Genomic DNA, 25,784 nt, shown 5'->3' with positions numbered 1-25,784 from the left:
AGTTAAAAATAGATTTTATATACAGTGAGGAAAATAAGTATTTGAACACCCTGCTAGTTTGCAAGTTCTCCCACTTAGAAATCATGGAGGGGTCTGAAATTGTCATCGTAGGTGCATGTCCACTGTGAGAGACATAATCTAAAAAAAAAATCCAGAAATCACAATATATGATTTTTAAACTATTTATTTGTATGATACAGCTGCAAATAAGTATTTGAACATCTGTCTATCAGCTAGAATTCTGACCCTCAAAGACCTGTTAGTCTGCCTTTAAAATGTCCACCTCCACTACATTTATTATCCTAAATTAGATGCACCTGTTTGAGGTCGTTAGCTGCATAAAGACACCTGTCCACCCCATACAATCAGTAAGAATCTAACTACTAACATGGCCAAGACCAAAGAGCTGTCCAAAGACACTAGAGACAAAATTTTACACCTCCACAAGGCTGAAAAGGGCTACGGGGAAATTGCCAAGCAGCTTGGTGAAAAAAGGTCCACTGTTGGAGCAATCATTAGCAAATGGAAGAAGCTAAACATGACTGTCAATCTCCCTTGGACTGGTGCTCCATGCAAGATTTCACCTCGTGGGGTCTTAATGATCCTAAGGAAGGTGAGAAATCAGCCCAGAACTACACGGGAGGAGCTGGTCAATGACCTGAAAATAGCTGGGACCACCGTTTCGAAGGTTACTGTTGGTAATACACTTAGACGTCATGGTTTGAAATCATGCATGGCACGGCAGGTTCCCTCGCTTAAACCAGCACATGTCCAGGCACGTCTTAAGTTTGCCAATGACCATTTGGATGATCCAGAGGAGTCATGGGAGAAAGTCATGTGGTCAGATGAGACCAAAATAGAACTTTTGGGTCATAATTCCACTAAACGTGTTTGGAGGAAGAAGAATGATGAGTACCATCCCAAGAACATCATCCCTACTGTGAAGCATGGGGGTGGTAGCATCATGCTTTGGGGGTGTTTTTCTGCACATGGGACAGGGCGACTGCACTGTATTAAGGAGAGGATGACCGGGGCCATGTATTGCGAGATTTTGGGGAACAACCTCCTTCCCTCAGTTAGAGCATTGAAGATGGGTCGAGGCTGGGTCTTCCAACATGACAATGACCGGAAGCACACAGCCAGGATAACCAAGGAGTGGCTCTGTAAGAAGCATATCAAGGTTCTGGCGTGGCCTAGCCAGTCTCCAGACCTAAACCTAATAGAGAATCTTTGGAGGGAGCTCAAACTCTGTGTTTCTCAGCGACGTGTTTTTAGATTATGTCTCTCACAGTGGACATGCACCTACGATGACAATGTCAGACCCTTCCATGATTTCTAAGTGGGAGAACTTGCAAAATAGCAGGGTGTTCAAATACTTATTTTCCTCACTGTATATGTTGGTGATTTTAGTTGACTGGCTAGAGGTCCAATACCGTGTCTTGGCCAAAACAATACAAACAAATGTGTGGGACATTTACATGCCTCTGGCCTTTTTGACCTCTATTGGCTGAACATGATCTTTCCACCTGCCTTTAAATCTTGATTGGCTACTACATACATCAACGCCTGCTACTTAAAGTCATATTGGGTGCTAATAACATCGACAGCTGCCGATGACAAGCGATAAACTCCACACCTGTTGGACAAAGATCTGCACTGATGATACAAACGACCTACATTCAATCAATGCTGTGTTTTTTGCTTGAATGAGAAATACTTTAACTGATTTAATTCAAGGTTATTTATTTCTTTGTGTACAGACGCTTAAATTGCACATCTTTAGAATACTACTACTGCAGAAAGAGTGAGCATCCAGAAATTTAAGGATTAAAATAGGATCATAATCATGTTTGTCTTGATGTCTGTATGAACTCTTTTATACATCTCCTCCTGTGATAAAACTCTCATGCCTAGACAATAGTTTTTGCAGAAAGGCATGTTTCTGCAGGTTGTTTTGTCTACAAACCCAAGATTTTGGTAGTGTAATGTCTTTGTGATCATGCTCTTTTGATTGATTATTACTTTCTTTCAGGTTGATGGACCTCAAAGCATGGCTGTTAGAATTAAGATTAGCTAAGATTTAACTTAATTCATGGTAATACACCCAGACAGTATGTTCATAGTTCACAGTTAACCTTTTACTGAATTAACTATAAATCAGCTAGAGATGTTTTGAGGTTAGTATGTACATTAAGAAACACACACCTTTTACTTAAAAAGAAATCTAACTTTAGTTACTTCAAGTCTGACTGAACACATATGGATAAATTTTTCTAAAAAGAAAAAAATTCAAAACCTGTAAAAAAAATAGGAATAATTGATGAGCTAGCTGTATGAGCAAAAGACCATGTGCATGTGAACTGGACATTTTGTTAATCCCTGAAGCCTGTGTATATTCCCAGAATGCAGTCCATTGCTTCCAGCCCTGACCCCCATGATTCTCTTCTACGTGGGGTCTCCAGCTGCTTTTAATCTGCCTGTTGTCTCTCCTTTCATCCTTCTTTCTATGCTATGAAAAGAGGATGGGTTAAATCAAAGCACTTATGTTCTGTCTACAGAGACACGCTCAGGGTTTGTAAACCCTTAATGGAGTCCCCACAAGCATATTTACTTTTTTTGCCTTTTGACTCATGTGTCAAGTCCAGCCCCATTCCGAGCCAAAGCCCAGTGCTAAATGGAAACATCCCATAAGAAATCTGGCACAGCTATTGCAAAATACAGCAGTGGCTTCTATGAATTACCGTTTTTTTACTACTTTTACAGTACATAGAATGTTACATGTTGAATGCTACTCTTCAGTTACAGAATGTCACTAGTTATTTAGACAAATTACTTCCTTACATTTTTTCATTCCTGTTTTAAGTGGTACCTGTCATGCTTACAGAGGAATGACATATTCCCGGCGCCTTCATTTGCCTTTCAGAATTTGCAATAGTAAAAAAGAACAGCTATCAACTTTCCAGTCCGTACTGCATTAAGATAATTATGCGGGTGGTGCATAAAAGGCAGTTGAGTCCAGTCGATCACTGAAATTATGCCTTTGTCAGCCTAGATCATGTAACTTACCTCACTGTGCAGGTTCAGACAAAACTCAAGACAAGACTAACCCCAGCTCAGAGGACTCAAGGCCACTGCATGCTGCCAAAGCCTGAGTGGCTTCTTCATGATTCCAGACACACATAGCAGACATTACATCTGCAGCATAGCCATGCATTCACACTAAAGATCACAAGGGTAAACCTTGTAGACGCTACTATTTCAGCTATGAGATCAAATGAGATAAAACCAAGAGGTCTGATAAATGATAGGAAGATGGATTGATGCCAATCAGTAAGATAAGACACCCTGCTGTCTTCTGTTGCGCCACATTCTTATGCTCTAAGAACGCAAAATAAAGTTAAACATTGTCACTCATTAAACAACACCATATCTAAAACTGCCTAGAAATATGAGTAGATTGTAACATAATAGTGCACACATTCTTTTAAAGCAAGTCATATTTTCATATCAGACAGAAAGCGCCACCATCAGCTCCTTCAAACTCCCTCACTCCATTTCTCACATAAAATAGGAGGGTGAAGAGAGACAAAAACTCCCTTGAAATTGGATTTCTATCCTCCTAGATTAAGATCAGACTTCCACCCATACCATATCGGAAAAACATACCGCCCTAAGCCATTCAGGAATCAAGAGTTCGACCGCAACCATCGAAACATGGTCACTTTTGACCCCGCAGGGGCCGGCCTTCTGATCCCTACTGATCGCTTCCTGAGCAGGCTTGGCCTGTGAGTGACAGCTATGAGGCCGTGTGTGTCGCCCTGAAGCTCTGCGAGAGCGACCTCTCACTTGCAGTGATTAACCGTCACAAGCTGTAACAAAGGCACACTATGTAGCTCATGCAGTAACAAAGACATGTAAATTCAACTAACCAAAGAAGGACACAAACAAATAGGACATCAAGCAGGACAAAAAATATAGTAGCTGGTCTGATTTAGCACTAATTCGCCTTCACTCATCTATGTTAAATTAAACCATTAAAGACATAAATAGACTACAATTAATCAGAGAAAGTTTGTTAGCTTTGTTACATTAAACAAGAGATATTTTGCTAGATAAACTACATTAAATGAATGCTGAATACCTAGCCAAACTATATTAAACAAAATGAATAAGGCTAGCTAAACTGCTATAAACAAAAAACGTAGCTGGCCAAATGACATTAAGATAGAAAAATGTAGCTAACTAACAATAAACTAACAAACAATCTTTTAATTAATGTTTAATAGTTACAAATATTAATCAAACTATGTTTTCATTTGTTGTTGTTTGTTTATTTATTTTTTTTAATTGTCTTTTTAATTGGGGGGCATATGAATTGGGTAGATGCACTCTTTTACAACAGTTTTAAGAGGTTTCAGCTGAGAGGTTGGGCTATATATATTGTAAAAATCTACTTTAACTACCTGAACCTCTTTTAGTTCAACCATTTGTGATACAATTACAAATACACAATAATATCCATGTCATGTTAATAAAAGCAATTATTTAATTGTCGATATAAATGGTGAGTTCTCCACACCGTCGAAGGTACATTTTCTTGTTTTGAAAGGATCTGTCTTAGGCCCACTGGTTTTTTCTTTATATATGCTGCCTCTGGGTGAAATTATACGTAAACATGGTATTAGCTTCCATTGCAATGCTGATGATACACACTTGTATATTTTAGCAAAACCAGATGAGAAAAATCAGCTTAACAATTTTGAGGAGTGTGTAAAGGACATTAGATAGTAAATGCTTGATAACGTTCTCGCATTAGATGTAATTTTACTAGGACAACATGCAGGTAAACATAATCATAAGCTTTAGTTAGTCCAGAATGCACCAACAACTACTACTAGAGCTAGAAAATATGACCACATCAACCCCTGTTTTAATCAGTCTACACTGGCTCCCCATCAAATCTCGCATTGAATATAAAATACTACTACTTAACAGTCTCGTGCCACAGTATTTGAGTGTACCTTTATGATCCCTGGCGCCTACATAGATCAAAAGGTGCAGGTTATTTGTTGGTACCTCAAATAATGAAGACTACAGCAAGGAGTAGATCTTTCTCCTATAAAGCCCCACAGTTATAGAGAAACCTTTCAATTAGTGTTTGTGACTCAAACACAGTCTGTGTTTAAATCAGGGCTAAAATGTTTTTACTTTCATCAGTAGGGATATTTATTAGTACCCATATTTGTATGCTGTCGTCCCCTCACTCTCACGCGTTTACTTGAGTTTGTTGATGGTCGTGTGTCAGGCTGTCTCTGAGATTCCTCAAGTCTGTGATACCTTCTGGCTCTTCCTTCTAGTTACGCTGCCATAGCGAGTTTTGACAAAATCCCCAACTGCACAGTGTCCATAAGTTTTTTACAACAATAAGGATATTTAATAATCCATATCTTTTCTCAAATTAATTATGCTTCTGAGGTACCAGTGACCAGTGTTCCTGCCCCTTTTCTTTCCTCTCCTCTCCTCTCCTTGGACCTGCCTGTGGATGGTGTTCTTTTCGACTAGAGGCCAGTCTGTGCAATTGGGGATCCATGAAATTACAGAGTAAGACAGGAGCTTTGAAGATGGATTTAGACTGTACTTAATGTCAACAGTCTGCTACACTGACTCATGACTACGGTTTGCATTTGATCAACACCACTGCACACCTCAATATCGTTTAGCTGTAATAAATGGACATTTGGTGCCATGCAGATGAGGGTGGGTTCCCTCTTCAGTCTGGTTCCTCTCAAGGTTTCTTTTTTATTCCATTTCAGGGAGTTTTTCCATGCCACAGTCACCACCGGCTAGCTCATTAGGGACAAACTTAAACTTATACAGAATAATCTTATTCATTCTTTCTTGACACATTATCTGTGTAAAGCTGCTTTAAAACAATGTACATTGTTAAAAGCACTATACAAATAAAAATTAATTGAATTGCATTTTATCCAAGGCTGAGGTTAAAGAAAAGTCTCAATAATCAAAATTACAACACTTTAATACTAAATGTTATACAAATATACACATGTAATGCTAAAGGGGCTCAGCTGTGTACTGGCTTCAGAAGATTAATATATATGTGACGATTATTAGATATCAGCATCACCCCTTATTTCTGATACCAATGATTTATTATGAAAAATGTTTGATTTACCAACATAGTTTGGTTATACTAACAATTATGAAGTGTTTGACTTTGATATGATCTGCTTGACTGCAATCTAAGCAGTTGTTTTCTGCTTAAAATTAAATTCTCTGCTATGTGGGTGTATGATTACCTTAACACTCCACTGTACATTCCAATATGAGCCAAAAAATGTGAGCCTGCTGACAGATTGTTTGTTATTTCATCCTCCCTTTTGGTTGCATCCGTAGGTCAGAGTAACTGGCTATTTGTTAAAGCGAGTCCACAACTGTTGAATCATAAACCTGAGTCACACAGGAAGGAGCTGCAGGCTGTGCACAGGCTCATATTCTCTCAATGCCTATTCCTGTAAAACCTTCCGATTACCTGACAGCTCCAACATTTTATCTGGTTACACGTTTTACTGTTCTGACTCAAAGTCATAGGATAATGAGCTCCGTTTTAAATTGTTGCAATTCCTTTTGTATGTGGCCATGTTAAAAAAAAACCACTCTATTCTGCTATGATCTCACGCCTAATCACTGTTTACCGTGTATTTCTCTCCTTTGTGTTCTCTCTTTATGTGTCACAAAAGCAACCGCGTTGTTTTGACATACCCACATGATCTGTCAGTTCATCAAGATAAATCATGCTAATTCCAAATCTCGTGCGTGTGCCTGCATAAATGAAGCTATCTCTAGAGCCAGCGCTGTCCAGGCAGTCAGACCATTCCTGCATCTTATTTTGTCTTCCGCCTCTCGCTCTACAGGGATCTGACTCCAGTTGTAAAAACAAGGGTTTAGATGCTTGTTTTTAAAAGGCCTCTTGCGAGTAAGCGAAAGCTGAAACTATGAGGCCGTAACAAAGAGCCTTTACAGGAAAGACGGTTTTCCATCAGGGTACATGTTTTCGTTTCAGTCTGTTTTGTCAGGATCACTGAAGCAAAACCCTTTTCTGAGCAACAGCTTTCCTTCTCCCTGCCTGGAATCAACTGCTTATCGGCAAATTTACCTACGTAATATGAAGTCACAAATGAATCATCAAAAATAAATAAATAAACCTAATCTTTTTTAATGAAAAGTTAAAATATAAAAAACATTTTGTCACCAAAAATATGTCAATATTCCTCATTGGAATTTCTTTTTTTTCGTCTTAGCAAAGATATCCTTAAGATAGTCTGATTAATCTATAAATTCCTATTATGAGATTACAAAACCAAACAACTCAACCAAATATCAATTTATTTATTATTTCTAGACATTTTAGTTAAGTCTATCTTAAAATATATTTGTTTTCTTTGGCACATACTTTCAATGGCACATGCTATTTTTGAGCATTTATTTCTAAAATATAATGTGACAACAATTTCAAGCTTAGAATTATTTATGTTGTGAAATAGGTTTAAGAATCTTAAATCAATAAACATTTTGTTTATTGTAATCTGATAATAAACAATTTTTAGAAATACATTTGGGATACATGAATGTATGTTATAGTTACACTTAATGTTAATTTTTATAGGCTACTTTAAACTTAGTTGCACTTTTTAGTTGAACGCTTGATGGTAACCTTTGCATAGTTTTTTTTCCAGTTTTTCAGTCAACTTTTTCTATCACAGATCCGAAGTTGGATTACAACCTTGGATTTTTCACCAGTCACACCAGGGCGTGGTGCAGGCACTCATTCACACACACACTCACATGGACATGGGGATAACTTGTAAAACTCCATCCAAACTGTAACCTAAGCTCAGGAATGAACCTGAGATCCTAGAGCTGTGAAACAGCAGAGCTACCATGTTTTTAGTTACCAAAATGTTTCTTATTATTTTCCTTTTCAACATTAAAAATTGCTCCTGGTATGTATCTATATTATGTGTTATATGTTGGTTTAGTTTTTGACTATACTCACATATATAGTAGTATTCTCTGCCTGGTCTGAACTCGAAGCCCAGAGAGAACGGTGTGAAGAGCTGAAACTTCTCTGAGAACTTAAGAGGACCGTTGGGAGAGTAGGGCCGATTGCACTCCCAGCGTTTGAAACCTGTCGATGTGTGGTCACAGGAGCTGTAGCCATCGTAGTTGACCATGTACAGCATGTAGCGCTCCGTCCTCTCCTCCGGCACTGAGTCCATGTAGTGGGGGCAGTAGACGTCCAGGTAGTCATTGATGCACACATCAAGGTGGTAGTCTCCTCTGTAAAATCTACAAAAAAAGTGTATGGGGACATAAATTTTAATCCCTTTACTAGAAGGAAGACATAAAAAGATAAATCCTATATAAAGATTTCTATATATCATGAAGAAATCTAAAACATGTGTGGTGATGATGAGTGGTGAAATGAATAATCTTATCCTTGACATTGGAGCTTTAACAAGTCTAAAAATTATGAGGCTTTTAAGGGCAAAATATGACAAATTGAATAATGACACTCAGAGGAATTTCAGAGTCGGGAATGATGTGCATTCCATATGCCGAAGCAGCCTGCTAATCTAAGATTTACATCTTGTTTATGGTGGAAATAAAAGAACCATGCAAGACTTTTAAGGGGTGGGGGTGGAGCGGTGATGTGAGACATGTGAATGAAGAACAAGGAAGCATTTTAAAAACTTGTACTCCCCAAGGCACCATATAAGGTTGCGGCGGAGTTGAACTGGGTCAGGGCTCACAGCTAAGCTCTGCTCCCTTGCAGCATTGAAATCATCTGTTAGTGCCTAGACATGAATGAGAACACATTGTGGAATGGATGTGTTTTGTAGCTTGGAGGGATGCATCAGAGCATTGGTTAACTTTAAACCTGGTAAAAGAACTACGAGTAAGCAGACCCCCAGCAGGGACCCTGAAGCTAACAACTAATGTGAGGTTAACACTGAAATCCAGCTGTGGACAGCGGCTCTGCTGGTGCATCAACACATAGATTTCCACACAATAGATACTATAAAGGACCACTGAGCCCAGATGGAGCTTGAGAGCACTTGGATTATCATTACGTGGATTTCACCAGTGGAATACTGATTGTGTATGCTGCTTGTGAGTGTGTGTGTGTATGACTGTGTTTCTCAAACTCATTATGCATAAAACTTGTGGAGAGATATTCAAGAACCATTATTCACCAGGGTGCTACTTCATTCTAACTAAAAGCAAAAACTAGGCTAAGAAAAAATATTATCTCTTTCAACTTCAGTGCTTTTTATTGGCCATACTTCTGATTTCTTTCCACACCATGCAGATGCACTAAATTTACTAAAACAGGCCAGCAGGTATGTATAGATTTTTAGGTTCTTCATTGTCATTCCATCCATCATGGGTCAATGATGGTGAAAAGTCAGCCATTTCCTCGGCCAAATCATTAACGTCTTACATTTCCTGCAAGGGTGATTTTGCTCAAGGCAGGCGCTGACGAGACATCATCAACATATGTCTCAGAGCCCTCAGACAGCTCTGCTGACTGAACCGGTGTATGTTACGCCTATGCAGCGATTTGCATCCTGGGAAACTCAGCTTTAACCATTCAATACCTCAATCGGTTCAAATTAGAGCAGCACATGATCCCAGCCAAAGCACCCAGCCATCCACTTGTCCATCAGCGCTTCTTTGAGGCTGTCACACAGGATTATAGCAAGCAAGGCCAAAAAGGCCTTTTTTGCTTGAGGATATTGAGTGGTTGTCTTTCCTGGGTTACTGAGGCAAGGGTTTGTGTCAAAAAATCTCAGAAAACAAAACGTAAAGGATTATTTTGTTCTTTTGGCCATGCAGCCCAAAGAAAAGAAGATAGACCTGTCATATATCAGAAAAATCAATAAACCAGAGGATTAAGGTTGTCACACTGCAACATTTTCATCATCACACTGAAGCATACATCACTTGTGTTATTTGCCTTCAGTGACCATAAGATGTGCTCTGGTGATTTCTGAAGAGAACCAACCCCATTAAACTACAGGAAGAAAACAAACAACTCATCAACGTGACACTAATTCATTTCTCTATTCATTTACTAAAGAGTGATGATGCCAGCTGGTCAATAAGACACAATGCAATCGCAATTTGTCACTAAGATAGAAAAAAAGTGGCCATCTATAACAGCTATTTAACACAAATACAGAAATGTTGCAAAGAATTTTGATGATGCTAATCCCCTTTATTCTTACACATTTCACTCTGTGACCTAGAGATGACTGGGGCAAGCTACTATATAAAGAAAGGCAGAGGACTGGTTGTGAAATCTCCCCTGGCATTTTCATGATTGTGAGTAGGTCACCACAAGGTCAGATTCCTGACATTCAACAGTGGATTGAAGAATGGCAGTTGTATTTGAGACTGTTCCAGAGAACTAATGTATCTAAAAAACAGATAAAATATATTATAATGCTATCTAAAAACATTCAAAATGACATTAGCTTTACTCAAGTTGTTTGTTAATTTAAAGCCAAAAAAAAATTCAATAATTGACTGAAAAAGACAGGTAAAGAAAGTAGGGAAAAAAACTGAAAAAAAAAGAAAGGAAATGCTTAATAATAGAACAAAAGTACTACGAGTAATGTGCACACTATGACATTTCAGACCCAGCCTTAATAAGCAAGCCTCAGAAAGGCTGATCATCACTCAGCAATCTGTGATACAGCTGCGATGAGAGCTGAATGTTCAGACCTTCAGCCCACCTGCTCTCACTCAATAACTGCTTAATCTCCTAGGCCTCTAGAGGGAGCTCTTTAGATGATTACTGACAGGGCTCCCTTGGGCACAGGTCAGCTAAGCTTTTGGCCTGGTAGCCCTTTCAGAGCCACAGATGGAGGGCCTCCATCTCATATTACAGCTCCCTGAGCAGGCCTAGAGCGATCCTGCACAGTTGGCCCATCATTCACCCAGCGGACACAACGGCACATCTTCCAGCGCTTCACATATCACTCATCCTCTACTTCCAAACAAATGTCTGTCCAGAAGCATTAACGTTACACCCACACAATAGACTGCCAGAGCTCCGTGCTGGGCGTACTTGGCAAAAGCCTCAAAAGGCAGATGAAGGTGGAGGGGGAAAAAAATGAATAAATAAGACAGCTCCCTTGTTCTGTGTATTTCCCATGGAACAAAGACTCATTCTTGGAATTTTATGTGCAGAGACAAGAAATATTGCTCTTTACATGAAAAACACATTGATGTGTCTCTATTTGAATTATGGAAAAAAGGACTACATCAGAGATTGGATAAATCTTTTGTGGCTGTCTGACAGAGATAGGAAGAAGAAAGAAGTATGACATTAACATTCATTCATATGCTTTTATTGAGAGTGACGTTGTGCTTAGACAGACTGCAAACATATAGCATGAACGGTTAAGGGTCCAGCACAATCTTGTCTGGCAATTCTGAGATTAAAACTAACAACCCCAAGAACAGTGGCAGCCCTTGGGTTTAAACTCATGACCTCAAGGGGCCAATGACTCTGTGGGAGTTCTGTGATTTAGATTCACAATCTCAAGAGCAAATAGATCATTAGCTGCCCAGAATCACCTTTAACCTCACAGCTTTCTGTTTACAAGCAGAGAACCTTGAGGTATCCCCCAATCTCTTATCTCGATGAAGAGACACATATTGTGAGTGAGTGTGAATGGCTTTATCAGTCTGTGTGAGATTTCTGTATGTTTTACACGCATGATATATGGATACCACATGATATATGGTGTGGCTAAAGCTGACCATTCTCGTGTCACCCTGATTAGCGATAAGTGTGTGCCACAGCATGGTGAGTGTCACTTATCGCCTTCCCACCCAGCAGGACTCTGTCTGGTTAAACCTATGGACTGACAACCAACACACGCCAACCCACGCCACTACTGGCTGACCTTCAGGCACAGTTTCCATGGTGCCATCTTACAATGTTAAGCTCATAAAATCTCCTCCACAGTCAGCATAACATAATTTTTCCATAGCGACATACCCTTTTCAAATGATGCACTGCACAAAAAAAATACTTATTACTTAGAGTGGCACAATCTGAGTAAGAAGCATCTCAGTGCTCTATCAATCTCCCATAACTAGATTGATGAGAAAGAGTGCCTGTCACAAAATACACTCCACTGACACTGATGAACAAAGTCTCCTGTGAGGTCAGAAACAAAGGTCAGGAGGTCATAGAATGCTTATTATTTTAATGGAGGCCCTATTATTCTGTGGAGGCTAAACAGTTAAACCCTTAGGTCATTCATCTTTGGGGTGTCTAAAAACGTTATGCATTTCACTAAGATACAGGAAATGTGATTAACTCAGTGAAAAGCTAAATCTTCTGGCCTGGCAAACATGAACAGACTATCCTTTCAGCAAAACAAATAACTGGGCTAAAATAGGAGTCCAAATCTATCTTAATGGCAAAGGTTCCTTACACCAAAGGCTTCGTCTCAGCCTCGGGAAAGCTCACACTGTCGGGTCAATGGCAAATCAATTAAAGAAAAAGAAGCAGTTAGCAAGCCACAAGCTCTGGCTTCACATCAACAAACCATACTAATTTCCTTTGGTGTCCAGACCGCTTTTAATGGGTTTGAAAAATTAACCACAGTGCAACATACTATGTATCAAAACTGCCATGCAGAGGTGATAAAAAGTACAGTCTACCCGCTGAGGTGGATAGATGCTGTCTATTTTGACACAGCCAAAATGAGCAAGAGAGTGAGCGGGTGGTCTACATGCTGGCTGGCAGACCATTCTATCTTCAACAAATGCAGCAGCTACAGAAAAACATTGCATGTAACGTAATGTAACAGCTAAACTTAGAGCACACTCAGAGTGCCAAACATGCCCAGGCCTCAGACACCTGGTGCCCTCAATCTCCGCTGGCCTACCCAGGCTTTCCCCTCAGAGACTGTCAAAACCATCTCCGTCAGCCAGCCGGCTGGCCTACAGAGCACTCTGCCAGCACACACACACACACACACACACACACACACACACACACACACACACACACACACACACACACACACACACATGCTTGCAATCATGCACACCCTATTTTAGTGCTCTAAGGCTTTTATTGAAAGTAATGTAAGATATCAGACAGATTGGAGTACTGTCCTATCAGGCATATTTTAATGAGAATATTTCTTTGACATCTAGTGTATTTAGTCTTACTTTCACTGTAGGTTGCTCTGACACAGACTAAATAATGGTGCATTAGGGTGCATGAACTTTAACCCAAATAAAGAGAAATTCAGACAAAGTTCATTGGCTAGTTGGCAATTATTCTTTATTTGAACTGCATATATTGGGTTTGATGGAAGGTATTCATGTACTTGCATATTACATTCAGCAATTCTGCATAATAGTTTTGGAAGATTCTAGTATATATATATATATATATATATATATATATATATATATATATATATATATATATATATATATATATATATATATATATAAGTAAAATCCAGATTTTTACATCACAGATGATGACAATTCCTGTAACCTAAGTACGCCAGGCACTGACTAAAAACTGATCTGTAATTTTCCTGCATTTGCAAACATTTCAGTAACCTGAAAAACATGGTTTCAGACAGATGTTGCCTGAAATGAACAACTTTCACTGTTTATTGAGGAACAACATGTCCCTCCAACTGACTTTCTTCAGACAGATCAGGGTGGACAACACAGCCAAATTGCAGTCTGCAAGCTGACATTTCATCTCTGAGCCAAGTCCACTTCTTCTCTAGCTTGGCCAGGTCCCTCATACTCCTCTCATAAACACCAGGATTTACCATCTCCATCTGATGATAGGTGATAAAGCAGAACAGAGCACCTGCCCATAAATCAACTTCCTCTTGTTCTGCCCCACTTTCTACCAAACAAAGCACTGCCTAATGGACAGAGATGAACTGTAAATGGTTATTAGTGGACTGATTATAAGACTGGTAACCAGTTACAGTACTGGTTTTTAGTGCTGCCAAATCCCTTAAAACAATTGTGATTTAATGTTAATTAAATAACATTATTAATTAGTCATAGTAATTAATGTTATAAAAGTGCTGGTGAATTCTCTGATTAGGTGTTAATTATTATTATTATTATTATTATTATTATTATTATTATTATTATTATTATTATTATTGCAAATATATTATTATTATTATTATTTCTTTTATTATTTTTTATTATTAATACTATGTGCAGCTGCAAATCCCAGATTCTATAGTATCATCTCACTCTCATGGATGGCAGTCACTCATACATAAACAGATAAAAAATATTAAATTGTTAGTATGGTGCAGTTTTTTGATTGACATTTACTTAACATTTATGGACAGAGACTCCAGTTGTCTGTCCGTAAGCACCTTGTAAAAGTCAGAGATAAAGCGATAACTTCATGTTTTCACACATGGCAAAGTCTATAAGAAAGATTATATACGTTTAAGTTTCTTAGTTAAATGACAAGCTGTACTTTTGTGGGGTTTTTTTGTTTTATGTTTATTTTGTTGAACCATTTACAAAATTTAATTGGTGGCAAACTGCTGTGGTAAAGGAAAGACAAAAAGCACTTCTTGGAGTGCTATTATTGAAAAAACTTGGGGTGATAATAATTTCACTTCATCTGAACACTATATTGTGTTTTAGGTTGTTTAAGTAATTTTTTTTATTGAATGATGATTTAAAAATACCAAACTTGATACCTGTGTATTTTTTATTTGATTATTTTATTAGGCTATCATGGTATTACAACAGGCAGCTAATCATTTTATGGACAATTATTTAGCTGGCTAAGAAAGTATTCTAAGAGACAACTCTGTGTAAAGGTGTAGAATATTTTATATAAACATTTTAATAAATAAAATTTAAACATTTGTTTTTATTAAACTTTTAAAATGTATTTTTTAAATCTGTTTAAACGTATATTTCACAGTAGTACCTGTTCAGTTCAATCTGTTTTTTTACTGTTGTTTTTGTAATCTCATTCTGATTCAAAGTGCATTCCGGATCTGAGCACAGTGTGTTCTCTAAAGGAGGTGGTCATTTCTAGTGCAATCCCACAAAACCCTTCTCTCATATCTACATCCTGACCTGAGGGCTCCAAGTTCAACAAGCTCTTTTGAGAAAATATTTTGTATGGGCAGCGGTTGCGTGATTGACATGGTAAGATAATATCCCAGCTCAAAACACTGCAATTGCTATGGTATTCGTTTTGAAGTTTTAAATTGCAGCCTGTAATAGAAACATATTAAATCGACATTTAGACTATTTTTGTTTGATGAGGATGAAGGACGTTTAGCAAACAAATAATCGTCATGGCTGTGCTTGATTAGCTTGTTAGACATGAGTTCAGCTGCACATTAATATGGGGCTGCAATGAATCAGATGTGCACAGTTATTTGTTTAGCATCCAGAATAAAGCGATTAGTGTTACTCAGTAAACTGCATGCCACCACATTTACCCGTTGCCTCAGAAAAGTGTTAGTGCTATGCAATAGTTGCCACTCTATTGTTAGCCTAAAAATTCTTTGGCTGTTCTCACTTTAAGGGACTTACAGAGTGGCCTTGCCCTGCAGGCAGAAGAGCAACAGAGCAGAATGATGAGATTGCAAGGCTAACACACATGAAACTATGTATTAATACACCGTCCAGTCGAGTGACAGGCATGGCAGGGCCTCATCCAGCCCACGCACAGTGAGAAATGGAGATATGACAGTTGTTTTACAGTTTCTGAGCATCAGCCCTCCATACTTATTATAGCACTTATAGTGCATCCCTAACTCTTTCCACTGTAACATTAATGTTGTTCCCGGCCTGTCTAATCACAAACAGGCACATGTCTACTCTGTAGATGTCTGGCAGCGACCAGTTTATTTATGCGTCTGGGAAAAATTACAAAAAACCTTTTAGCTGGATCACGTACAGTATGAGGAAGTGATGTGAAAGAAAGAAAAAGGGGAAATAGAAATGGTAGAGTAAAAAAAAGAAAAGAAATAAATAGAAAAAGGAAAGGAAAGGAATGGAAAAGGAAAGAAATATTAATTAGGATCACCATTCGAAGGTAAAATCCTTTGACAAATAACTAATGCAAAACGAAAACGTATCCAGTCTGTCTGTCTTACCAAAGCTTCATTAGCCAAGTTGAACATTATAGGAACCCGAAGCAGCTCAGCTGTCACTGCTGCCCAATGCATCTGGCTCTTATTGACATAATTGTAGCTCTGTTTTGGTCCCAAGGCAAAATGAAGTGCTTTTTGGAAGCCTCGAATAAAACCCTAATAAAGTATAAATTATATCGCTTTACTGAATTGAATACTTCAGCAGCTCATAAGTGCTTGGAGAGAGCTTATAACCAAATCATAAAATCAATAAACTGTTAAGTGGGAAAATGAAGCAATCCAGCATATCTTGAGGTTTGTGCTGTTGAAAAGTCCCAGCCTACGCCTGACTGACAAACCTTGACCTAACACAAAGAATCTGTGCTTATTCATTTCTCAGCAGAACAGTTTCCAGGCCTGGAGAGAGAGAGAGAGAGAGAGAGGAGAGAGAGAGAGAGAGAGAGAGAGAGAGAGAGAGAGAGAGAGAGAGAGAGAGAGAGAGAGAGAGAGAGAGAGAGAGAGAGAGAGAGAGAGAGAGAGAGAGAGAGAGAGAGAGAGAGAGAGATGCTCATCCACCCTCAGTTCTGGCCTGAGTTTAGAGGCAGAGTGGGTACCCGCATATGTTCAAGTTAAGTTTCCTTTTTGAAATAATCAAACATGCAAAGGCGCTTATTCATGCAGCATGTTGCAGAATTTTGTTCCTTACTCTCTCAATTTTAAGTTTTATTTGCCAATATGTGAGTATGCCTTAGAGGTGATTTATATGCTGATGGTAAGTCAAAAGTCATAGGACTCTTTTGAAACAACTTTATAAATTTGGTATATTATGATTAATACTCCATATGTTGGATCTTGGATATTTTAGGCAAATATCCATCCTTGTCTTAAAATAGCTTTTCGGTTATTTTCTGTTCAAATCTGAATAAAAAAATAGTATTTTCATTTCTATACTTTGTAAACAATATATAAAATAGTTGACGTGTTAGAAGCAGGAAACATGGGCAAGCGTAAGGATTTGAGCGAGTTTGACAATTGCCAAATTGTGATGGCTAGACAATTGGGTCAGAACATCTCCAAAACTGCAGCTCTTGTGAGCTTTTCCCAGTCTGCAGTGGTCAGTATCTATCATAAGTGGTTCAAGGTAGAAACAGTGGTGAACTGGCAACAGGGTCATGGGCAGCCAAGGCTCCTTGATGCCTGTGGGGAGCGAAGGCTGGCCGGTGAGGTCTGATCCAACAAACAAGCTTCTGTAACTCAATTTGCTGAGGAAGTTAATGCTGTTAATGCACGAAGGATCAGTACTGTTCTGGCAACAAAAATAATATATATATTAAGACTAACAGAATAGTAGGCAGGTAGACATAATGTTATGCCTGGTTTGTTGGATTAGGTTTTAACGCTAGACTTATTCGTACCTACATTTTTCGGTGCAGGGCTTTCGGTATACATGTGTACTGAATGCATTCCTTTTTACATGCGGAACATAGTTAAAATCTGAGTTTTCTAAGGAACGTATTAAGTTTTAGACTGCAAGTTTGTTTAGTCACTGCCTTGCACTTTGGATGCATTTTATTATTATTATTATTAAGAAATGAAGACATTTGTTACAGTGTGCTGAAATAAGTAAAACAGTTATGTAGAACATATTTAGAAAATGTTATTTTAAATATAAACACACACACACACACACACACACACACACACACACACACACACACACACACACACACACACTCACACATACACACACACACACACACACACACACATATACATCTGTATTACCCAAAGGGGGTCTAACAAATGTAAACTCAATTTTTACATTTATTTCATTGTATTTAATCAACTTAGTATAATAAAATGTATTGCATTAATTTGATTTATTCCAGGGTTGAAACAATTCCTTGAGTAACTCGAATAATTCGATTCAAACTCAACTCAAATAATTAACCCGCTAAACTCTGGCGTGTTCTGGACAGGTAGACATAGCCGACGCTGCAGGATAAAAAATGGAGGAAAAGAGAAAAAACAGCGAGGGGCGAGGAGAAGATGCTGGAAAGAAGCTAAAGAAAATGGCGGAAAGTTTACAAAATTTGAAATTTGAGGTAATTTGAAATGTATTTAAAAAGAATTATTTATATACAGTGCATTCAAAACGTCCCTGGCCAGTGCCATGTAGAGCAGGTAGTGAAGCACGTTTGTAAAGCTGGTGATAAATACGCAGATTAAGTGAATGGAAAATTTTAAGCAGCTTGCAGGACACAAGAATACCACATCACAATACTGTGCGAGATTTAATAAATAAATACATGAGTGAAAAATAACCTACTCTACATGGCCACTGCAGAGAGACTTTGAACGCACTGTATTTTTATTTTTATGTAATTATGGCAATTAAATGCACTATATGGTTTTAGTTTTCACAGATCATTTTTATTCAATTTCAGCAATAAAATTTTTATTTTTTTGTAAAATGAAAAACAAATGACTTGTTCATTTTATGAGACCTGTCTTATTTCCTCTCTTATTTGGTAATGCTCTTTAATAAAGAAAAAGTACTTCTTATCCGATTACTTTATTAATTGATGGAATAATCATTAGAATACTTGATTACTAAAATAATCGATAGCAGCAGCCCTAATTTATTCTATTTTATTTTTATAAAATATTATAAACATTTTTTTATATACTATTTACCCATGCATTTTATTTAACATTGTTTTAAAAATTTAAACTGATGATGTTAAAAAATTTTGATATAATAAACTGCGTTGATAAAAAAACAAAACAACAAGCCATTTTATGTTTTGCATTTCTTTCCCCAACTGTACCAAAAGTGAAATGAACCATGACTTAAAAACTGAGGAACGTACCAAACTGTGAATTGTGTATATGTATATATATATATATATATATATATATATATATATATATATATATATATATATAAACAAACAGGCATGCTTAGTAGTTTGATATCTTTTGATGCCTTAGATATCCAGCAAATAAACATGTTAACAGCTGCCTCTGAAGGGCAATTAAATTTTTTAAAGTGAATTTCGGTCATTTCTTTACTTTTTTTTGTTGGTTTACTCCAACAGTAATGTGCTTTAATTATTTCATAATAAAAGTGCTTTGACAGATGTGCTTTTTCTAGTAACCTTTGACAAGCAGAATGCTGTGGGAAATAACTGAGAATTCATACAAGGTCGAGGTTTAGGAGTTCTGCAATGCAGTCTAAGGTCCGCTGATGATTTTGCACTTTTTCAAATTCTCTTTCAGTGGTAAAGAAAAGCAGGTGAGCATTGATTCAGCAAAAAAAAAAAATGGTCCCACACACACCCAAAAGGCAAGACGTAAAATTCTTGTTGTGAGCTGTACAAGAGAGCATACTGGGAGCGATAAAACACAAAAAAATAATGCAAACAAAACTGCTCAGGAAACCATTTGGTGGGTCTTTTGAATGGTGGGAAACTCGAACTGACCGCATAACTATAGCTAAAGGCTCTAAGGGATCAGTATCAGCACAAAAAAGCATGGAACTCAAACCTACATACACAAATGCAACAATAAATAACATACACAGAAAAAAAGCTGGGCCAGCATTCAGTGCTGCCATGCATAGCATTCATCTGTGCCTGCTGGCTCTTGTCCTTTCACACTTGTCACTCTGAAATTCAGCCACTCAAATGTTTTCGAGTCATCTGAAGAGCCTCTTACGGGGTTGTTAGCGTGGGGGAAGTGTCAGGTGACAAAGCCTCGTGGGGGGGCCTCTCCAATCCCCAGGCACTTCAGCTTGTTGTCTACACAACGGCTAATTGGAAAAAAACTATGGGGTTTGAAAAATCCAAGGTTTAATCAGTATTTAGCACCATCTGGATGTAGGCTGCTAGCCTCCTTCTGCCTCTATTTATTCAAGACTTCCTGCTAAAGCTGGGGACTGTCAAACCCTGCCACAAAATGGAGACGGACGATAAGAGAAAAGTGTGTATGCTGTGAAACAGTGAAGTCACTATTTTTTTTATAAATTTTTGTTTTTTTTTGAGCAAAGATTGATTGTGGCTTATAAACGCTAAACAGATGTGCACCAGGTTTCTCTTAAAGGATTCAGAGAAAAATATTTTTTTTCTATGGTACAGTAAATTCCGTGTTCAAGATCCAATACACACGCAGGTGGCTGCAACTTGCGTTTCAATGCAACATCATTGTCTCCTTCAATCCCTCATCGCTTTGCTCTGGATCTTTCAGCAAGAAAGCTGTTGCCTCAGCAGAAGAGAACAGTAGTCCCTAATGAGTCTTTCACAGAGCTGCAGCATTAACAGCAGGTCTTTCACACTGCTGCATTGGAAACTGTGAAGGTTGCCAAGTCTTTCTTCCATCGACAGGTCATGCTGAGGCATTTAACATGTTTTTTAGAGTGAGCTCCTTGCACACAAACACTGCATAAAGCACTGGAAGATTTGGTTATTCTCTCTACAAATCCAAGTGCAAATAGGGCAGAAAGGGAGAGGGGCTTAGTGGATTCCAGATTGCTTTACAAAAGGGGATGAAAGCAGCTGCACATGTTTACTGAAGAATGAGAGGATGGCAGCATGAAAGACAAAACGTTGCTTCTTCCATTCTACAAAAAAATGTCCCATTCCATGCAGAACCTTGTGTCACATCCATCCATACAGCTGTCACTACAGTGGTATTTCCCATCCCCAGGTATTGGGGGGGTTCCATCAGCCAGTTCTTATTTGGTAATACTATTTCAGCCACAAAAAGCTAGTAGCCAAACTGATGGGTTGGGGGGGGCATATTTAACTGCTAAATTCACTCAAGCTTTATTTACTGCCACTTGCAACAACACAAATAAGTCTTGGACAGCAAGGTGGAACAACAAGGAGCATTGCCGCCTCACAATTTTAATTATGGTCTTGGGTTATTGTCTGTTTGGAGTTTCTTCCCTTTTGTCCACCTGAGCTTCCTCTGTTCTCAAGTTTCTTACAATCTTGAAAAAAAATGACCGTGAATATATTGGCAAACCATTTAACCCCCAGAGTAAAACATCTAATAATTCAATCTAACATTGCATGTGTAGAGTGACCACAGAAGTATTTTCCTTTGGATGGTTATTGTTTTCATTTTAGGCTATTTAGAAATAAACTTCTAGTTAAGTTCATGCACTCCTATATAAGTTTGTCTTTTTTCTAAAGTCGGTGAAAAAGTATCAATGACTGGAGTTAAAGAAGTGCCTTTGTTCAACAAGAAGAGCTGTTAAACAATACCGTGTACATTACATCAGAAAATCTTGGTCTAAGCCAATTAAAAGTCCATTGCTGGCTTTCATCATCTCGTCAAGCTTTATCCTCCTCAAGGAATTCCCTGCCACCCTGAGGCCGTTTATGTGTGCTGCTGTTTGGAGTAAACATGATCATCTCCATTTCACAGCAATATCATCTTCCTCATCTAAGAGGATTTGAAATATGAGATGCGCTGAGCTCTCTCCCCCCAATAAGAGCCGGACAAGTTTCCAAATTCAAACTCAGGCACTGTTTTACATCTAATGAGTCATAAGCTTACCTATCACAGAGAAAACTCTTAGGTCCAGATATCTGTAAGTATAAACCTGTTCTTACATGAGGTTTATTATAGTCACAGTGGTAAATCATCCCTCAGGGATGGGTGCAATAAGGACAGTGTGCGTTAAGAGGATGTGGAAATAGTTAACAGGAAAATCACAAAGCATGTTTGTTTTATCAATGGGTTGGGCTATATCCTCTAAGGGATAAGACCGAGACAGAATACAAGATAAAGAGAGAAAAAGAGAAAAAGAGAGCAAAAGAGAAAGAGCAAGAAAGAAGGAAACTCTTTTAATGCATTAACAGAACAATAGCGTACTGTAACCAATCCAGGTGTAAATATTTCGGAATATCTTTTAAACCAACCCCAGCTTTAGCGTGTTTTGCTGCAGGCTGAATAACAGAGTGAGGTTGCTGTGTGGTGACAGGCCAATGTTAAAAAAATGTAGATTTTGTTGCTGGGGTGAGGTTTCAGAGCACACATTTGAAATAGTCCTTCGGAATTCCCCGTAATGCACCGAAACAACACATTAGTGGGTGTTGCAAACGCTCGGCTTGTCATAAACGAGAAAGTGAAAATATGCCTAAACAGAAAGGCATTCATTTCTTTATTGTGTATCACAATGCTGCCAGTTTCACCAACATGCTTACTTCACGATCTCCACCCAGTAAGGTGTAGTTGCTTTTCCTGCAAGGTGGAACCAGACACCCACTCCACATGGAGATGCCGTCAAGTTGTCAGACTCAGAGCCATACCTCAGATGTTACACAAATGGATACTGTCCATGGCACATGAGGTTGAGATACCCTTATCTGGGTCTCATAGAGCATACCTCCTCCTTTTCCTGCACTCCTCCAGCTCTGGTGCTACTGAACAGTAGAAGATGAACGGCTCCCGCTCTATCTTTGGAATGTGGGAATCTAATCTGCGGAACACTTTAAGCCTGGGAGAAGACCCTCCGCGTTGACAGTCGGCCTCTTCAGACAGACACCTTGGGCTGGTCAGGAATTCCAGAGCCCGATTAGCATTGGGCTCAAAGCCTCATCTCTGTGCGCTTGTCTCCCCACCCCCAAATGAACCCTAAGCACTGCTCTCTCGGTCCTGATCAGGTCTCAGGAAGGAAAACAGTCCAAACCATGCTTTTGGGCTCACTCAGTCTACATCTTACCTCACAGCTCTACATTACAAACAAAACGGAACAGTTAAACATAGTTTGAGAACAATAGATAAAGGCACTGCAAAGTGACATGACAAGAATTTACAGGCATGTCATCATGTATGCCTGGTTAATACCCATTCACTGATTTTCTTGGTTTCTGGTTTCATTCATTTCAATTGGCTTAACCCCTTTTCAGTTAAGATAAGTCTTACATGGGTAGATGAGATAAGGTATTTACCACCAACATATCTTGAATTTCAGTATGGGATCTCATGTTATGGTCAAATAACTTACAAGGGATCGAGTACACAGCCATGCCATGTGATTGACATGTTAACATCATGATTAAAATCTCTGTAATATCAAACATAATCACTACAGACACCCACTAGCAACATTATTTATCAGATATCTACTCTAGAAAAATAATTTAATCCAAATAGAATATAAAAAGCTTGTTACAATGTATTATATAAAATGATAGCCTTTATCTGATTTGATCTGAGTCTAATATTGTTTAAACTGTTTATATGCACAAATAAGACCAGATCTAACACCACGCCTTCTAAGTAGTGACAAAGAAACACTACCTTTCCTAATCTTATTTTAAAATAATATCTGCCATAAATAACATGACCAATTGTGTTGTTTGAAGAACTTGGCTTGTTTTAATTTAACATTATGCATTTCTTCGAGAGTGGATTTATTATGAAATTGTAATGTAGCTGTAGAGACACATACATCATGTATTTTGGAATAAAAACAATTATCACATGGTTTGTGTAGTTCGAAATATTACCTTTCATCACTTTAGTGACTTGTGTAAACATGCTGGATTATTTAACAGAGCTTGTTGTGTCCATGCAAACAAACTTATGTCAGTATTGCATCAGTGTGGTGTATCAGCTAAAGCTCAGACTTCTGTAAACTACACAGAACAATCAATTTACAATCAAATACAGATTTCGAGGGTGAAAGGAAACACCTTATTTAAAAGGACTCAAAAAGAGACTGATTCTAACAGATGGGGCAAAGCTGTCCAAGGACAAAGACTACAGTGTAATGCAGGTGCTTCTTTCAACCTCCCAAACCTCTCTAATCCACTAACAAAACACAGATCAGGAATTACTGACATACACTGTCCGTGCACCGTCTGGTCCTCAATTGCATGTTTAAATAAAGTCCAGAGGTGAGGGAGAGTCGAGTGGTTCATCAGCTCTGCACTGTAAACTGTATCTCATGCTGTACACCTCACTTAATTCTCACTCTCACTCCCTTCCACTTTTTCAAACTCAGTTCAGGGAGGGCAAGCAGTGGATCTGTTTGATGAATGAGCCATGAGAGATTTGTTTTGTGTCTCGTGTTCTATCTCTCTGTCTCTACCCCCGGTGCTCCGCTAATGAGTGTGCCGCTTGCCGGCGCACGGTGGCTGGCCATCAATATCCCTCCATCTGGCAGTTATAGAGGAGGGGAACGGATGAGCCTCCGGCAGGCCCACATCTGCTTAAGCATCCATGCTCTGCTGCTGGTCTCCTTCAGCGCACACACCCACACATTCACATACAGTAAAAGTGGCACTGCTAATTCAACGGGCCTTGTTAGCGTGCACCGATGAACCGCTTATTTATTACATCACTCCCACATGTTTCTCGTGAATGGATGTAACGTGCCGCAGATGGTCGCCATGAGCACTCGTGTTTTTTTGGTGAATCCAGGTTGCATGAAACGTGCGAGTACATGCAGTGCTGGCACATGATAGATTTCAGAACTCGATAGCTCAGACATCAGACACAAATTCTTCCTTAGGCTCCAGAAGACGGTCTGTTATGGTCCCGCAACATTCCCAACCAATTATATAAACAGAGTAGATTAGCAGTGGCTCAATCTCCTACCTGAGCCCAAGGCATTCCTACATGATTAAGAGAAAGATAGAAAGAGGGTAGACAATGAAAAGATAGAAAGAAAGAAAAAGAGAGTGAAAGAAGAAAGAAGAGAGACTGCATAGGCTTCAATGTGGTTCTTGTATTTCATTACATTTCCATCCCATTATTAAACCAGAGCGGTTTGGGTGGCCGAACATTTAAACAGCTGTTATTTTACTGAATTGGCAGAATAAGGACAAGGCCATTTCAGTACCCCCCCCCCCCCCTCTTTAAAAGGTTTTTGCATATGAGCAATTTTCTTTCAAATGGATGAAAATTAAAATAAATGTTCAGTGAAAAAAAATATTTACTGCTGAACTGCAGCTAAAAAGGAATGTAATCTAAAACTCATGGAATTTTATTATATCTAAAGTATTTTTCATTAAATCTTACTTGTAAGGCAATTATTTGTGTGTGGGCAGACAATCATAAAATATTTTGGTTGAGATAAAGTTGCATTCCTGGTCAGTGCCACCACAATTTGCTATCTGAAATACTTATTTAAATGTATAAATGATGGATGATGAGAGGAATTTTCTTTCTTTGTACATTGTACATTACATAGTCGTTGAACATCCTTAAGTCAATTTACAAAAAAGAGATTGTCGCCATCTTTTTTTAAGATAGGTCTTTTATAGAAAATTAAACAACACTTGATTCTCTCTGGCCTTTCGGAATCCAGAATGAAATAGCCCTGTGGTAAAGGTGTTGTTAGATGATCAATTGAATTAAAGAACAAAAGTATTATCCTAATACATGTAGCACTCACTTATATTTCAATAAAAAATCAGTCAGAATAACACATATCTATGTTAAGGTTCTTCAGAAGTTTTATTCTGATTCCTTGTGATTTTTGTCTATCGACAGCTATTATTGACAGGAAGGGTGAAATAAAGATTAGCCAAATGGAGAGTGCTTCAGCAGAAT

The 25,784-nt window shown here is 38.4% G+C and overlaps 1 protein-coding gene across 1 annotated transcript in view; it reads right to left on the bottom strand.

Annotated features, from left to right (window-relative positions):
* efna5a (ephrin-A5a) overlaps positions 1-25,784 on the bottom strand; it is a 66,941-nt gene that overhangs the window by 7,412 nt on the left and 33,745 nt on the right. Inside the window, exon 2 of the mRNA XM_083565287.1 lies at positions 8,075-8,367. Within this exon, the coding sequence (XP_083421413.1) occupies positions 8,075-8,367 (293 nt within the window). The remainder of the gene's footprint in view (positions 1-8,074; positions 8,368-25,784) is intronic.

Source organism: Silurus aristotelis (assembly GCF_946808225.1).
Source record: "Silurus aristotelis genome assembly, chromosome: 16".
Lineage (NCBI taxonomy): Eukaryota > Metazoa > Chordata > Actinopteri > Siluriformes > Siluridae > Silurus > Silurus aristotelis.
The sequence above is the reverse complement of the archived record's forward strand: the minus strand, read 5'-3'. Positions and strand labels throughout refer to the sequence as shown.